The 17,513-nt window shown below is 38.2% G+C and overlaps 1 protein-coding gene across 4 annotated transcripts in view; it reads right to left on the bottom strand.

The window, feature by feature from the left end:
- The window catches only part of ERBIN (erbb2 interacting protein), a 136,663-nt gene that overhangs the window by 64,206 nt on the left and 54,944 nt on the right, over window positions 1-17,513 (bottom strand). For 3 of the 4 annotated variants that reach the window (XR_003899779.1, XM_029910890.1, XM_029910889.1), the window contains exons 5-7: window positions 7,673-7,729; window positions 2,559-2,622; window positions 599-673 (exon numbers count right to left, since the gene is read on the bottom strand). Coding sequence is in view for 3 of the 4 variants with exons in the window: in XM_029910890.1 (XP_029766750.1) it covers window positions 599-673; window positions 2,559-2,622; window positions 7,673-7,729 (196 nt within the window). In the remaining variant the exon portion in view is untranslated. Of the gene's footprint in view, window positions 1-598; window positions 674-2,558; window positions 2,623-7,672; window positions 7,730-9,935; window positions 9,998-17,513 lie in introns of those variants that run through there. The other variant, XM_026649121.1, reaches the window with a different exon arrangement.

Raw genomic sequence — 17,513 nt, 5'->3', positions numbered from 1 at the left:
GGCCACTGGGTGCTGAGGGGCTCCGTGCCTGCAGACGCTCCAGGTAAACAAAACGTTCTGACCTGCCAGCGGCTTACCCTGAAGGGCTGGGAGCCAAAGTTTTCCAAACCCTGAAATATAGGATCGGCTTATGAAAGGGTCACACAGCTTTTGCTATTTTTACTTATCCATCTTGGGGGGTTGGCTTATAAACGAACTGGCTAATGAACGAGTACATAGGTAGTTCTTTTTTGAACCCTGTTATAGTCTTGGCCTTCACAACATCTTCTGGCAAAGAATTCACAAAACTCACAGTCAACCTTTTGTTTGTTTTAAACCTGCTGCCTATCAATATACTAGAATATACTATTTATTTTAAGGCTCATTAGAACAGGAATAAAATGTCAGTATGGACCGTACATAACTAACTGAGATCCAGAATATAGAGCCTCACCCTAAACCTATTACAATCAATGGGAGCATTTGCACTGGCTTCAATTGGCTTAATCTCCTGGCTATGTGGTACTGTTAAATATTCTTAATTTAACAAGTTAATTGACAAGACAGGTACTACTACACAGTTAAAATACAATGCGTTTAAAACATCAAAAAGACATACCCCGGGGATAAGAGTTAGTCTATTACCATCCATCCAAAATTCCTTTAACCCACTCAGTTGTTCAAGTACTTCCGGCTGTTAAAAGAATTTTAAAAATCAGATACAAAAGAACAGTTTAAATGCAGCAGTGAAACAGTCAATTCAGCCATTTGAATAGTCTTATTAAATGAGATTTTTTAATCCCAGTTTTAATTTATACTTGCTTTGTATGGAGCCACAGAACACAACGCAGATAACTAACTTTACAAAATGTAAGTCTCTGACAAGTGTAAGAATTTGACCAAAATTTTTAAAACAATCTTTACAAAAAACTTATAGTTTGTTTTCCTTTTGGAACACACATTAAATAAAACTTACATGTACCTATTGCCTTTCATACTGAGAGACCTAAAAAACATTCTATTAATTTTACACCTCAGCATGGCTATTTATTCAACAGCCAGTTAAAGTCTATTAGATCCTAGACCAGGCAAACTTCAAACCTGTAGCTTAAAACCTGTAATAGTGTAGCAGCAAATCAAAAGGTGTATATGGGATAAATGAACTATTATATCAGTGAAGAGAATATTTTAACAATAAGTTCCTATTATAACTTTCCTCCTTAATTTGTCATAGGCCTCAAAGGAGGACATATAGAAAACAAAGAAATCTACAATTTGTTTTCCCATTTAAATACAAATGTTTTCTCAAGCCCCAGGAAAGAGGCAGTACCACTTGACAAAACACACATATTATGTATGCTTCACTGAAAATATTTATACTTTGTTCCTGAAAAAACAGAGAGAGTATATGATGGAGGTATTGGCTGTAGCCCAATAGTTAAGACTGAGTTGAGTTTTGCACTTAAAACGTGGATTCAATCACTTAATATGTATGAAGAATACAGCAACCTCTTCCTAAAATTACGGTTCTTACTACAAGTACAGAATTAATTTTCTGAGAATTCCCAAGCAAGTCCTAATTAGTTCATGAGTGAAGATTTAAAGTGGATTCCTGAAGAAATTAAACATTCATTGCCAAAAGATCTTCATAGAACAATGCAAACTCTTTAAACTTTCTAAGTAGGAGGGAAAACAGAGGCATAGAGGGATGAAGTGACTCATCCAAAGTCACAAAGCAGCCCAGTGCCAGAGCTAGGAACAGAAACCAAGTAATCTGATCCTCAGTACATTTTCTTAGTACACGGGCTAGTAGTGCATAGGGAAGTGCATGGTACAACAGCACTCCTCAAACTGTGTCCCACACAGCACTTACTAGGGTTACAGAGAGTCGGCTGATCACACAGTGTTGGCTCTTCATCATGTTTCCAGTTGCTAAATTCCATTATAAGTCAGCTAAGAATACATTGAATACTTTCCTAATATTACTTTTCTGTATCAGCAGTTGCTGTAGTTGCTACAGAGACATTATGCTATTGTAAATGGGAGAGGAAGTGCTTGTCTGCAGCATCATAAATGGGAGAGGAGGCAGTCTTCCCTATGACAAGGTCTGTGAACCCCAAGCCAATACTCTTGTGGGCACTACCCAAAACAGCAAGTAAATAATAATTTATCTTGAGCCCAAATAGTTTACATTCACTATCTATCACTAAAAGGCTCCTCTTTACATTTTATGTTTGCCTGCCATACTAAAGCAAATGAAGACTTGGACCATTTAATTATTTGATTACCAAATAAAAGAATCCCTATGCCTGCATATTAAAATGCATATTAAAATACACCTTCTACCAAATGTCACAGTCCTATCACATCATTAGGGTTTTTTAAAAAGGAAAAGGGAAAATAAATAGTCAGTCAGAATTTTAAAAATAGATTCCATAAAGCAGTAAGAAGTGTATGCAACATTTGTTCAGTAACATAGCTCATAAGCTGATTTTTACATTTTGATGTTGATTAAAAATAGATTTAAGGATAAAGATTTAGAAAAAGATTCTAAGCTCTGCTACTTAGCTAAAACTCACCACTTCTGTGAATTCATTACTTCCTAAGTCCAATCTCTCCAGCTGAGTCAGTCTGTTCATGGTTCTGCACATGGAAGGAATTAATAAGGAATTAGATTTTAAAAAATACCAGTTACATCCAATCTTCCTGTATTCATACTAATACATGTTTTTAAATCAGCATTAAATAGTGATGCAGTTTTGTAAAAAGACTGATACTTAGCCAGGGTCAGATTTTCATACATTGTTCAATTGAATAACTACACATTAATGATCCTGCTGACTAAATCACACAAAAGAAGGCAGAGCTTTAAGTCATCTAGTGTCAGCTAGTTTAATTTTTGTAAATTACATTATGACCAATATGGTCATCTCAATCATTCCAAGTCATTCTGTAAACCTACTCTCCACTTACACTTCCTTCCATCTCCCCCAACTCATTGTAATCACTTCAGAGTTCTCTCTTGTTACATCAGCGCTGGCAGAACTATGGTTGGCCCAGGTCATCTGGACTCTGGCTCAGGGCTAAAAATTTCTGTATAGATGTTTGGGCTCGGGCTGGAGCCCAAGATCATCAGCCCTGAGCTGGAATGTCTACACAGCAATTTTACAGCCCTACAGCCCGAGCTCTGCAAGCTCAAGTCAGCTGACCCAGGTCAGCTGTGAGTGTTTTATTGCTGTGTAGATGTACCACCTATGGCAGTGATTCTCAAACTTTTGTACTGGTGACCCCTTTCACATAGCAAGCCTCTGAGTGTGAACCCCCCACCCCTTATAAATTAAAAATATTTTTTATATGTTTAACACCATTATAAATGCTGGAGGCAAAGCGGGGTTGGGGTGGAGGCTGACAGCTCACGACCCCCCACATAATAACCTCACAAGCCCCTGAGAGGTCCCAACCCCCAGTTTGAGAACCCCGATCTATGGCCAGAATGCTGGTTTTCTATCTGCCTTCCCTCACCAATATGAGCATTGCATAATGGATTAGCTATGGCCAAAAAGAACATGGCTGACAACTGAAAGTTTTTGACCCCCCCACTCAAAGGCTGACAGCATTATAATAATATAACTCTAGCAGTAAACAAGGCACATTTTTAATTCACTCCATGAAATGTATTCATGTATTCAGTGCCTATTTCTATATTTAAGAATTTAAGTAAGTTGAATTAAAAAAAATAAACAAACAAACATTTACTTATATATAATGCAATAGCTGAAGGACTATAAACAATTCCTTAAGTTATTTTATATTTCTAATAAATGTTTGCTTTGACTGATTTCTTGTTCCATTTCCAAACATTGTGCCATTGTGCATAAAGCAGCTATTCCTTTAACTTAAAAAGCAAGCAAGATTTAGGCGAGTCACATTAAGCACTAAAGTGACTTAAAATCTTAAATAGAGTTAAGATAGCATTAGGGAGTACAATAATGTTTCATATTATACAAAACAATCAAAATCTCAATTTAGTTAAAAATAAAGAATTTAACAGACACAGTTTTAATTAAGCTTTAGACCCCAATACTGCAAATACTTATGGCCATGGATAACTTTATTGATGCTAGCAATATCATTTACTTCAGTGGGAATAACACATAGCTTTAGTTACGTGCATATGTTTGCAGGAATTGGCCCTACATAGTGCAAAAGTAACTCTTCCTAAAAATCATTTGCATTTTTTTGTTTGTTTTAGGAATTGGTCACTGCATTGTTTACAATCAGAACTACATTTAAAAAGCCAATGAAAACGTTTCCAAACTGAGAAGCTTCTCAGTTTCTGCAAATATAAAAAATTATTTGTCTTTACTTTTACCTATCAAATAAACTGTCTATACAACGTTCAGTACTCTTGCTTTCCTTTCAAATAGAAGATCTATTTTTAATATGCATTACAATAGTTCCTATCCTTCAATCTCTAAATATTGGATCAGCTTAAAGCTAAATAATGTATTTGGCACAAACTAAGGTTAATTTAGTCCCTTGGCATTAATTACCCACTTTGATTAACAGCTTTAACAAGTGCTTTTTGCTTCAGCGTTAAATATTTTACTCAAACCTAATTCAGTAGGCGTGCTAGCTCTATGTTACTATAAGTTTGTCCAATGACATCTATGATTAAAAATAAAAATCAACAAGTATTAATAAGTGTGAAGAAACTAAAGGAAAAAATACAGAAATATAAACATGAAAACAAGAAAGAAAATTGTTTAGGCTCTGTAGCAAAATATTAATTCAGGCTGGTATACCTAATTAGCGCCAATAAAGCATTTTCCCCTTTGCATCTACGTTCCAATTTCTTTTTTCCTGTGTTATTATTTAGTTCTATATTGATTTTTTTCATCCAAACTCATTCTTCACAGTTATAAAGCACCTTTATTTATAAACATATACCTGGACTTTTAAAAGTATTTTAATTTAGATGTTTGTTACAGTCCCTGCCTTCACTTCATAATTGAAGGTGGGCCAGGCATTAATCTGCTAATTACATCACCTGCCAAGTAGATGCAGGGTGCAGAGAGTCTCAGCAGCTATGCTGGGTTTCTTCCTTAGCCATATCATATATAGATAATGCTCCTCTCTAGGGCCCCAAATCAGCAAGGTACTTTTGCATGATATCTTTAAACACACAAATAAAACCAATAGCTTTGAGTACCTTGCTGAATTAATCCTGGAAGACATGGAAGAGTTATGGCAGCAGCTGTGTTGCTAGGAAGATTATGGTGGCGCTAGTCAAGACTGCACAGTTAAAGCTGAATTTATTTTTGTGCATACAGGATGAAATCCTGGCCCCACTGAAGTCACTAGCAAAATGCCCATTGACATCAGAGGAGCCAGGATTTCACCCATGAAGCATTACAACATTCCTGTCAAAATTTTTATCCATAAGAGAACTATGCTTAAGTTACTGATATCTTCTCTTAAACTTAACTCTATCTGCATGTAGGTTTTCGTCTGGGAATTACCAATATATTTGCATTTCAACTGTAACTATATGCCAAATATCCCTCACTTTGAGGGATGTCAGTTTACATATACCACGAATAAAAAATCATGAAGCTAAAGGTAAAGAAAATTCTTTACATCAAATGAACGAATATCCCAGCATTCTAAGTTCTCTTTCTGAATAATGTTTTCAATATCACCTTTTTTGGGTCATTGTCACACGCTGACAGGTGAACCCTTCACCATACAGGGCAGGGATGGTCAACCCATGGCTTGCGAGCCACATGTGGCTCATTTACAGTTAAAGTGCAGCTCGCAAAACCCCTCCCTGCCCAATTCTCTGCCTACTAGACTGCGGGGGAGGGGGTGAATAGCCTCAGGCCTTCTGCCCTGCAGCAGGATGGTGGGACTAGAGGCTACTGCCAGAGACAACTGGTGCCCGATGAGAGTGTATGTGTGTGGGGGCACAATTTAAAGGTTCAGTCGTCGTCCTCAACAGCTTTAGTCACACAACCCCAGGCACACCTCCCCTTTTACCCTCATCAGCCCCTCCCTGCAGCTTCCAGGTGTTAGCTCTGTGGGGAGAGGCAGCATCTCTCCCTGCTGCTCCCAGCTGTTTGCTGCTGCCTCTCCCCACAGCCTCAGCTTTAACAGCTGCTGTGCAGGGAGGGGGCCTGGCTGCATCATGTGACAAAGTGGAGTCAGCAAACCCTGGCAAAAATCGGGGGACACGACACATGAACCTTCCCCACCCCCACCCCCGGGGCAGTCACACCCTGCGCAGCTGAAGCTGCGAGCCCTGGCAGGCGCGCTCTGGCTCTCGAATTTCTGAAGACTGTCATATGTGGCTTGGAGGGTCAGAAACTATGGCCACCCCTGATGTAGAGTATCTCAACATAATGTGCAAAATAAGTCACAATCAATTCTGTCCAAGAAAGGATTTCAACTGTATGCCATTACTTGCATATATCTCAAATGAAAACAGTCTTAGTTAAGTAGGATCACCATGTGGATTAGGTGGAAAATTAAATTACTCAGGACAGTGCCAGACCACAGAAGTAACAACAATGTCAGCTTCCTGGGTTAGTTTGTCCCATGCTAGAATAAGGAGAGCAACCCACAATCACTGCCTGAAATTAAGAGGTGAAGGAAGGGACTAGAAGTGATACACAATCTAAAAAATAAAGCATACAGTTGAATTTTACTATTAAGACAACCCAAGATTAAAATTTTAACAAGCATTTTACAGCTGTGGAAACATGATTGGGGGATACTCACACTAGCTATGTTAAATGATTCAGTGAAGTGTTTTGAAATACATCTTCCATAACAAATTCCACAGAACATAGGTATGTACTGTGTTGTATTTTATCAATAATAAATGTATTCATTATCAACGTTGCTCAAAAACAAGTGAATCACATTCACTCACTCTGAACAATAAGTGTCTATTAATCCCACATACATTGAATTTAATATTAGAATTTGAATAATATCCACAAAAGATTTCAACAGTAAAGTCAAGAAGACTTAGTGCCACTAAAATAAATTTATGCATGCACATACAGAGAGTGCGGCAATGGTACACTAAAATTTGTCAAGATTTCTGGAGAGGGAAATTGATGGATTACAATTTGAAATACTTTCAACTGGAATCATAACAGTCACAGAGGTGGATTAAGGCATAATTCTTGGGATGCAGTCCCAGTGACTGGGGGAAAAATAACAAAGTACCTAGTCAGTAAAAACTCAAGTATCTGAGGCAGAAGATCAAGGAGTCTACTGAGTTAAAGAAGAGAGAGCAAGAGCTAATTTGGAAAGCCAGGACAAGGAAGAGACTGAACATGAGGAGGAGGAAGAGTTTCTGCAAGAGGGCTGATTCATCTGGGTTTGATCATGAAGTTTTGGTGAATCCTGGGCCAATTAAGGCTCAATGCACTTTTGAAAAGTCATTAAGAGTTTACTGGTTTCAGAGTAGCAGCCGTGTTAGTCTGTATCCGCAAAAAGAACAGGAGTACTTGTGGCACCTTAGAGACTAACAAATTTATTTGAGCATAAGCTTTCGTGGGCTACAGCCTACTTCATTGGATGTTAGTCTCTAAGGTGCCACAAGTACTCCTGTTCTTTTTAAGAGTTTACTGAAACTGAAAACCAAGCAGGCATGTACCTTAAATATTCCATCTGTACTTACTTTGGCAACATTTTTAACTGGTTTTCTCTCAGTTCCAATATCTGGAGTTTAGTTAACCTGTAATATAAACACGATAGAATGATTGACCATTAAAAGGTAAAACATTTCTATTTTCTGACAAAACCCAAACTTTGTGATAGAAATAGAAATTGTATTGGAAGTTACTTTTTGTACAACTACTAAAAATCATTTAAAGACCAGAAATTTTTTCACTTAAGACTGCAAAGATAGTCTGTACAAAAAGTCACACAATTGTAATCTCACCTTTTCTTTCTTTTTTTTTTTTTTTTTAAACTGGATCTCTCTTCTGATTATTTGCTCTTCCTTGAGCACAATTGTTCTCCTCTACCCACAGATTTTTGTACATTTCAAACAATTCTTAATTTATATAAATTCTCCAGAGATGTCAAAACAAAAGGTTGTTTGAGGGGAAAGGGCAGGATTAAGTAAAACAATTTAAAACACAATTTCTGATATAGGGAATATGTTAGACCAGAGGTAGGCAACCTATGGCACGCGTGCCAAAGGCGGCACACAAGCTGATTTTCAGTGGCACTCACACTGCCCAGGTCCTGGCCACCGGTCTGGGGCTCTCTGCATTTTAATTTAATTTTAAACAAAGCTTCCCAGGGCTTTGGAGCTGTGCTCTGGCTCCGCTCCAGCTCCAGGCAAAAACCTGCAGCTCCACTGCTCTGGAGCTGCTCCACGCTCCAGCTCCAGGATCTGCTCCAAAGCCCTGCCTTAAACATTTTAAAAACCTTATTTACTTTACAGACAACAATAGTTTAGTTATATATTATAGACTTACAGAAAGAGACCTTCTAAAAACATTAAAATGTATTACTGGCACGCAAAACCTTAAATTAGAGTGAATAAATGAAGACTCGGCACACCACTTCTGAAAGGTTGCTGACCCCGTGTTAGACCATATTGTATATTCTATACATATACATAAAGCTATGTTAAAACAATACCTCTGGTCTCTAGTCCCACAAGTACCCATCACAGAAATGTAGGGCTGGAAGGGACTTCAAGAAATCATTTAGTCCAGCCCCCTGTGCTGAGGCATGATCAAATACACCTAAACCATCCCTGTCAGGTGTTTGTCCAACCCATTCTTTAAAACCTTCAGGTGGGGATTCCACAACCTCCCTTGGAAGCCTATTGCAATGTTTTACTATCCTTACAGTTAGAAACTTTTTCCTTATATCTAACCTAAACCTCTCTTGCTGCAGATTACACCCATTACGTCTTGTCCTACTTTCAGTGGACATGAAGAACAACTGATTACAGTTCTCTTTATAACAGACCTTAGCATACTTAAAGATCTGTCCCCTCTCAGTCTTCTTTCCTCCAGACTAATCAAGCCCAGTGTTTTTAACCTTTCCTCATAGGTCAGGTTTTCTGAATCATTTATTGCTCTCCTCTGGACTCTCCAATTTGTCCACATCTTCCCTAAAGCGTGCCACCCAGAATTGGACAGAGTATTCCAGTTGAGCACTCACCAGTGCTGAGTAGAGCATACTGTTAATATACCGTTATTATACCAGAATATTAGTCTTTTTCACAACTGCATCACAACCTTGACTCATTCAATTTGTGACCCCTATGGCCCCCAGATCCTTTCAAGCAGTACTACCACCTAGTCAGTTACTCCCCATTTTGTAGTTGTGCACTTCATTTTTCCTTCCTAAGTGAAGTACTTTACATTGTCTTTATTGAATTTCATCTTGTTGAATTCAGACCAATTTTCCAATTTGGTAAGATCATTTTGAATTCTAATCCTGTGTCCAAAGTGCTTTCAAAATTGCTCTCCCTCCCCAAAGCTTGGTGTAATTCCCAGATTTTATAAGCATACTCTACATTCCATTATCCAAATCAGTCATGAAAATATTGAATCGTATCGGAACCAGGACTGACCCCTGAATCGTATCGGAACCTGGACTGACCCCTGCAGCACTCCACTAGATATGCCCTCCCAGTTTGACAGTGAACCATTACCAACTACTCTGAGTATGGTCTTTCAACCAGTTGTGCACCCACCTTTACAGTAATTTCATTTAGACCACATTTCCCAAGTTTGTTTATGAGAATGTCACATGGGACTGTCACTAAAATCAAGATACATCAGGTCTACTGTGTCAGCCATCTGATCAAGTGGCCATTGGATTCACCTTGGACTTCCCTTCCCAAGTTTCCTTTCTAGTCAGCTCATTAATCCATTTTTAAGTTTTCTATTTGGAAATTGCCTGACCTTTCTTACAGTAAAGCCTTGATGCAAGATAAATAAACTCTCAGTCTCTGAACTCAGCTGCTTGGCCAAGATAAATTCAACGGGGTCTTGACATCCAAGTAATGTAGCATACCCTCTGGAATTCTGTGGATTAAGACAGAAGTGACAAGGCTAGATGAAATGTAGAAACTGCCTTAGGTATAAATTCAGACAGGATCATGAGGACAAGAGTTCTTCATATTACCTACTGGCAGTCCTTCTACATTACAGAATAGGACATTAAAGTTTCCTGACTCTAGCAGAAGTAATAGCAAAAAAAATTAAAGGCCATGATATGCAGCAAATAGACTTAAGGGGCTCAACAGAAGATGCTATGAGAATATGGAGAATAAACTTAAGTTTCACTGAATATTAGCAACCAAATTTAAGGGAGAACTGGAATGCCTATTAACAGTATCATTTTTTCCCTCCAAAGCTTTCTCACGCTTTTGGTCATATCTGGGTGATGTGCATAGAAAAGTGAACCATCACACCCTATAATACTGTAATAGCTACATTGTATCTTTATAGAACTGGTATTCAATTCCAATTCTGACCAGCTCGCTGGAATGGCAGGATGTCCAGAACTACAGATTGAGAAGGAACTATTTTTGTTCTCCTGTACCAGAAGGGGACTCAGGTGTTCTTTATTCTCATATAGGACAACAAAGTACATTGTTTTCAGATGAGTATTCTAGCAGACATTACCTTATCTGGCAGCACCTCCTCCCTTTTTATTAAAGGTTTTACTCCCTCATACCTAGATCACTTGCGCTGGTGAATTAGGATTTCTAGGAAAATGGTGTTTGGCTGAGCAGATCCTTTGTGACAAGCAGAATGATGGGTCTTTCACCAGGCATATCTATTAAGATCTTGGTACCATGGCATCTTTAGCCAATCTATGGCTACGAAGTTAAACCTCCTGGAGAGCTTCTGCAAGATTCTGTCCATCATGGACATGAGAACATTTGTTCTGCTTGCCCAAGGCTTCTTGAACCTGCTGAATGATCTCTTTGCCTTCCTGCTAGTCTTGAAGGCCCTTCGGTCCACTTCACGCTAACCTGAGTATCTGTAAATCTCCTAGAATATCACTGGAAACGATCTCCCATTCTTCTGACCTCATCTGCATCTAGCACTACCAGACCACTTCTTCCTGCTGTATGAATCACTGACAGAACAGAGACATTGTTGTTTCTGTTGCCTTCCTTAGACTTATTCCATTTTCTCCTATGTTCAAGTTATCTCCTCAGCTGGTTCCACCTACTGAGACAAACACTTTGGAACTCTGGGAGATACAAAACCTCTTATATGTACGGGAAGGATGAGGTGATCAAAAGACAGTTTTACTTCATCTGCTGGCCTTCAGGAACTATATCCAAATATCTTGAATGGTATATGGGAATCGAACAGAGATGGTTATTTAAAACGGAAACACTTAGACAACTTTAACTATAGATGTCCCTATGTAGTCCACCTGTATTAAGTATGTAAGGTTGTCTGTGCAAATCATAGCACACAATATATATTTTACATGTTATTTCACCCCAAAAAGGCAACAGAAAAAAACCTTCTTGCACTGTTGGGAAATGGTATCTCCCCCTGCAGCAGAAAATATGGTATGTATTATGAGACAATAATCCAAAATGCATAAAATCAAAAAGGGAAGCAACATGACACCTGTCTCAAAAGTGAGTTGTGCAATATTCCTGCAACATCTGGGGTTCTGAACTTTAAACAAAAAACACACACTATATTCAATCTTACCAAAATTCGTTTTTTTCGTATCCATTTTAATATTTTAGATAAACCTGAAGCTTCGTTACAAAAATGTTTATAGGTCAACTAACAAAGCTAAAGTAATTTTATTTCATTTTAAACAATGGGCCAAATTCATACCTGGAGCAACTGTTTACTTCAATTGAATATTCCAGGAATTATTTTGCCCACTGTTACTCTAAGCAGCCTGCATGTATTACAGCTCAACTTTTAAACACAAAAATCTAAATATTTAATACCCTGTATGAGAACCATAGTCAGCAGAAAATTAGTTCAACAACTTGGCTAAATCAGATTTCCTGTCTGTTTAGGTTTAAGATCCTGCATCAATACAACTCAACATCACAAATATATAGTTCCACTTTCCAAGAAGATATGCCTACAAAGTCACATTACAATCACTCTTTCACTCCCAAACAGAATATTTCAGACATTTTGTTCTTTCAGCATGGTCACAAGTTCTTTAATGCAGAAAAACATTTTAAATAAAATACTATTAAAAGCAGGAGACTAAAATAATCAGCATTCTGCTCTGTAGCAGCCTCTGAGTCTTGCAAAATTATTTCTGTAAAACTGGAGAGATAACATTAAAAGATTAATGCCTCAAAATCCTAACCCTGCATTGTCAGTTTACGTAAAGTACAAAATTTATGGAAAATTAAGATCTTTTTAAAAGACCAGGTGGGTGAGGTAATATCTTTTACTGAACCAACTTTTTGAAATATGGACTGTACAACACTTGAAAGATAAGATTAAAAATGAATTCACAGCACTGCCATATTAACTTCTTTACAAAAGACATGGAAGGTTGTCTACAGCTAGCTAGTGCTGAGTTATAAAATGATTCTAAGCATCAAAGATCACATGTGCCAGAGGCTGAGGCTGAACTCCTTGGTAACAGGTCTATCAACAAGAAACTTAAACCTGAGCAGCAGCAGCGGCTGTTGCTTTACCAGCTCCATTTCTATACACTTCAGAGTGCTTATCAGAGGCTAGAAACAGCAGTAGAAAAAGTAATGGTTTTCCCAGATGTCTTCTTTTCATGAAAAAAGTGAAAATAGAAGACATAATGGAATCAAGTAGAAATAACTGTGCCCTTTTCATTCTTAAAATATTCCAATGTGCCTACAAAACAATGAATAAGAAGCTAGAAATATGATGGCTATGTAGGCATATGCCATAACCATTATTTGCCAAGATACACAGTTTTGGACACTAGAACCTGTTTTATTGAAAAGTGCTGATCTGGACACCAAGATTATCATTGTACTCTTTCTGAATAGAGCTATGGGCTGTAACTTCCAGTGGGACAAACACAACAGTATAGTATCTCACCCAAAGGCTATCACACCTGTAATACTGCACTGCTATGTTAGCATTAGATAAGAATCTAAATGCAGATATCAGCCTTGCTTAAAGGCACAGCCTACAGATTTGTATATTTAGACATGAATGAACTGATTTTCAAAAGTGCTTAGCACCAGCCAGTGAAATGGAATTCTGTATATACTGCAATGGAGGCTAACTCCAGTATCCTGGCCAATATTCATCCTTACAGTAAAACATATTCTTATGTCTCTGGCTCTATGTTAATGAATACTGAGTATAGAATGACAGCTGCATAGTACTGGATCAGTAGAAATTGAGACTAGTTCTGTAAGGTTTCAAATTTGGATTGTAATAAATTAAGTCAGTACTAATTACTACAATGTCACATAGGGCAATTTCACTAAAGAGTAATTTAACCTAATTGTAACAGAGTTGTGGGGGAAGTGCAAGTGTTCTAATTGTTATCCAGCAGAGGTAGAGTCACAGGGGAGCCACATGAAGCAAACAATATTATTTTTGAAAAAAAGAAAAAAAATATGAGTGAAGACCAAAGAGAACACTGAGAGAAATACTATTTTGACATCTGATTTGTATGACTGAGGATAATGTGGAGAGTAGTGTGAACATTAACAATTTATTCTCCTATACCAACCTCTAAATTTGTAATTTGTTTGCCAGATGCCAAGTATTGCTCAGCCTGAATTTTATTATTGTTGTATTATTATTGGACTGTATTCACAAAGGCAGGGCCTCACTTCTCAAACTGAAACTTGGAAACACAGAGGCAAGAACTCAGAAAGTTTTCTTTATTTTACATGTTAATTTTTTTTAATAGGCTTTGCAGGAAGTGAAGCAGTTTCAAAACACTTCTAACACATATGTATATATATTAAGTACAATCCTTAGATACAAATCAGAATTAGTGTATATAATTATCCAAAGTAAAAAAGTGAATTGAAGAGACCACAGTTTTTTCCACCTTACCAATTTCACCATCTGATTTTATCTAAACAAAATAGGTACTGAGAGTACCTACTTCCTATAATTTCCACTATTCAGAGGAGAAAGTTAGGACTCACAAAAGGTTTCAAGCATCCTGGATTTGCCTTAAACAATGATTTAAGTTAGAAGCACACACAAAATGTATTTAAGTGTAGGGTCAATCAAAATTAGACATTTGGGTCAAGAAATGAAAGATCTCTCCTTTATAATCATACAAGACTTCTATTTCAATATCCAATGTTGTTGTAGCTGTGTTAGTCACAGGATATCAGAGAGACAAGGTGGGTGAAGTAATATCCTGGTCTATTTCAATAGTTGATAAAATCATTGCAAAGTGGCTGATTACCGTTTTCTTTTGGTTGAAAAAACAGAATCTATATAGAATAAAATATGGCTGAGCAGGGAGTCCACTGACTGAGTGGCTATAAAAGGCTACCTGTACATACCCTACACGTCAGGAAAAGGTAGGTGTATGCACTGCTGCCGCATGAGATGGAGCAGAAGGCCACTTTGGGAGTGGGCTAAGGGTGCAGATCTGTGTTTATGAACAGGTGGGAATAGCATTCATAGTCTAAGCATGAGAATCATAGAATTCATAGAATCGAAGAATATCAGGTTTGGAAAGGACCTCAGGAGGTCATCTAGTCCAACCCCCTGCTCAAAGCAGGACCAATCAGGAAAATGTTTAGCAAAGCAGTACCGTGATTCTGGTTTTGGGGGGGGTTGAGGAGGTTGGCTTTTCCACCTCCTCAACCATTCAGCACTCCACCTATATAGGGCTTTATGTGGTGGAGTATAGTACACCCTTAATGTCTATCTCTGCCTTTAAATAAATTTATATGATGATTACATGAAAAATTTCCTTAGAGAAGATCTGAACTAATTAAAGAAATACAGATAATTCTCTAGGAGATTTTAATGTGCAATTCAGATCTGAATAACTATCTTATTTAGCTTCACTGTCATAATGCCCTATTCCTGTGAAGTGCTGGGCTCCTTCAACACTCTTTAACCTCATCAGGGAAGAGTTGAGCTCTTCCCAAAACAGAGCTTTTTGGCAGTGAAGCTAAAAAGGACAGCCATTCAAATCAGAACTAGACAGTGAAACCTGTTGGAGAGTTAATCTATATCAATTTAATTTAATTTAATAAGAGTTGAGTGTGTTTAGCACCTAGTACCTCACTAGGTCAGACTGATATGACTTGTCCCAAGCTTATGTTTTTTGTAGACTGCTACCAATGAAATTATTGCAGTCAAATTCTAGTGGCTGGCTTTTTAAGGGGAGCTGAGCCCAATTGCATCCAATCAGCTGGGCCCAATCAGACTAATCAGCTACCTCTCACCTGAGGCTGTAAGGCTAGGGATCAAATGATAGCTTGAAGATCAAATGGTTCTCATAAAAGTGAGCGAGTAGCTTAGTTGAGATAGGAGCTGCAGGGGGTAGGGAGGCAAGAGGTCCCGGGGCAGAGGAAAGAACACAGTTTATATGGGATTCTCAGACAGATGGCCTGCAGAGTGTAATCCTGCGGGCAAGCAGGCTAGGAAGGAGATGGGATCAGAAAGGTTTGCCTTGACTTGACTCCCAGGCAGATGGTCTGCAGAATGTAATCCTGAGGGGACTAGATCGGTCCCTGCAGAAGACTCTAGGTCAGGGGAAAGGACACAATCGATATTTTGAATTGCTAAGTTTATTTTGAAGAAATAAAATCAAAGCCTTTAAGAAAAGGACAGAAATCCTGTGGCTGGAAGAGTGCTCTTTGGTGCACTGGCTAGTGAGATAGCCAACTGGCTTATATCTAGGCTCTGTTTGACATTGCTCCAGATAAATTAAGCAGACATCACATGACACTTATACTTCGTTTCCACATTCAGACTAATAGCTAACTGATGCTCAGCTGTGCTTACAAAACTTGAAAAAAAGCACACTAATCCGCTACAAAAATATAATAGCTTAAATGTGTATCAAAGTGTGCCTAAAACAGATGCCAATAAATCTGCAGAATGCACAACCAAAAATCGAAATGTTTTTAAAGCACATTTTGGAGGTTTTATTTCAGTTCTAGTTTATTCTCTCTCATTTCTAATATTTTCAAATATGTAACAAGTACAGATGAAAAAAATCACTTGTCTTGCAATTTCTAATTTCTCTCCATAATTCTATTCATACACAAGACTAATTAACTAAGCAACTGAACGGGCACATTACTAAACAGAAAATCTTACTGTATGGAGTGTAGCTACAGCAATGGTGGTAATATCTTTTATTGGATCACTTCTGTTGGTGAGAGAGACAAGCTTTCGAGCCACACAGAGCTCTTCTTCAGGTCAGAATAGAAGGCAAAGGTAAGAATAAAAGATCAGGTACTATTCAATGTTTTCATTAATTACTTGGATAATGGAGTGGAGAGTATACTTATAAAATCTGCAGGTAACACCAAGCTGGGAGAGAATGCAAGAATTTTGGAGGGCAGGCTTATATATAATTCAAAAGGACTTTGATAAATTGGAGAATTGTTCTGAAATCCACAAAATGAAATTCAATAAAGACAAGAGCAAAATACAACATTTAGGAAGGAAAAAGCACATGCAGAGATCCAAAATGGGGAATAACTGGCTAGGAAGTAGTACTACAGAAAAGAATCTGGGGGTTATAATGGATCACAAATTGAATGTCAGCCAATAGAGTGATGCAGTTGTGAGAACGGCTAATATAATTCTGGAGTGTATTAACAGGAGTGTCATATGTGACACATGGGAGGTAATGTCCTGCTCTACTCAGCACTGGTGAGGCCTTAGCTCAGTGGTTCCCAAACTTTAACAACCTGTGAACCCCTTTCACTAAATTGTCAAGTCTCACAAACCCCCTCCTAAAAATGAATATCTCCAGGGATTTTCTCCTTTACCTGAGTATAAATTATAAAAGCAGTGATCTTGGAAATATAAAATTTGTTTTTATAACATGCTTATTACACACTATTTATTATTAATTATTATTTATCATTACAGTATTTTTATTATATTATGAAAATGCCAACACTCTTCCCAGATCTCACTTTTGTAGCTTGTATCACTTTGAATAAGCCTGTTATAAGGCAAGGCTCCTACCCTTGTTGCCAAGAAGGCTAACAGCATTTTGGGCTGTATAAGTAGGAGCACTGCCAGCAGATCGAGGGACGTGATCATTCCCCTCTATTCGGCATTGGTGAGGCCTCATCTGCAGTACTGTGTCCAGTTTTGGACCCCACACTATAAGAAGGATGTGGAAAAACTGGAAAGAGTCCAGCGGAGAGGCTGAGGGAACTGGGATTATTTAGTCTGCAGAAGAGAAGAATGAGGGCAGGGCTGGCTCCAGGCACCAGCTTAACAAGCAGGTGCTTGGGGCGGCCAAGGGAGAGGGGCGGCACCTGCGGCAATTCAGGGGCGGCAGGTCCCTCACTCCCTCTAGGAGCGAAGGACCTGCCG

This window comes from Terrapene carolina, unplaced genomic scaffold (genome assembly GCF_002925995.2).
Source record: "Terrapene carolina triunguis isolate 2854851 unplaced genomic scaffold, T_m_triunguis-2.0 Scaffold69, whole genome shotgun sequence".
Lineage (NCBI taxonomy): Eukaryota > Metazoa > Chordata > Testudines > Emydidae > Terrapene > Terrapene triunguis.
The sequence above is the reverse complement of the archived record's forward strand: the minus strand, read 5'-3'. Positions and strand labels throughout refer to the sequence as shown.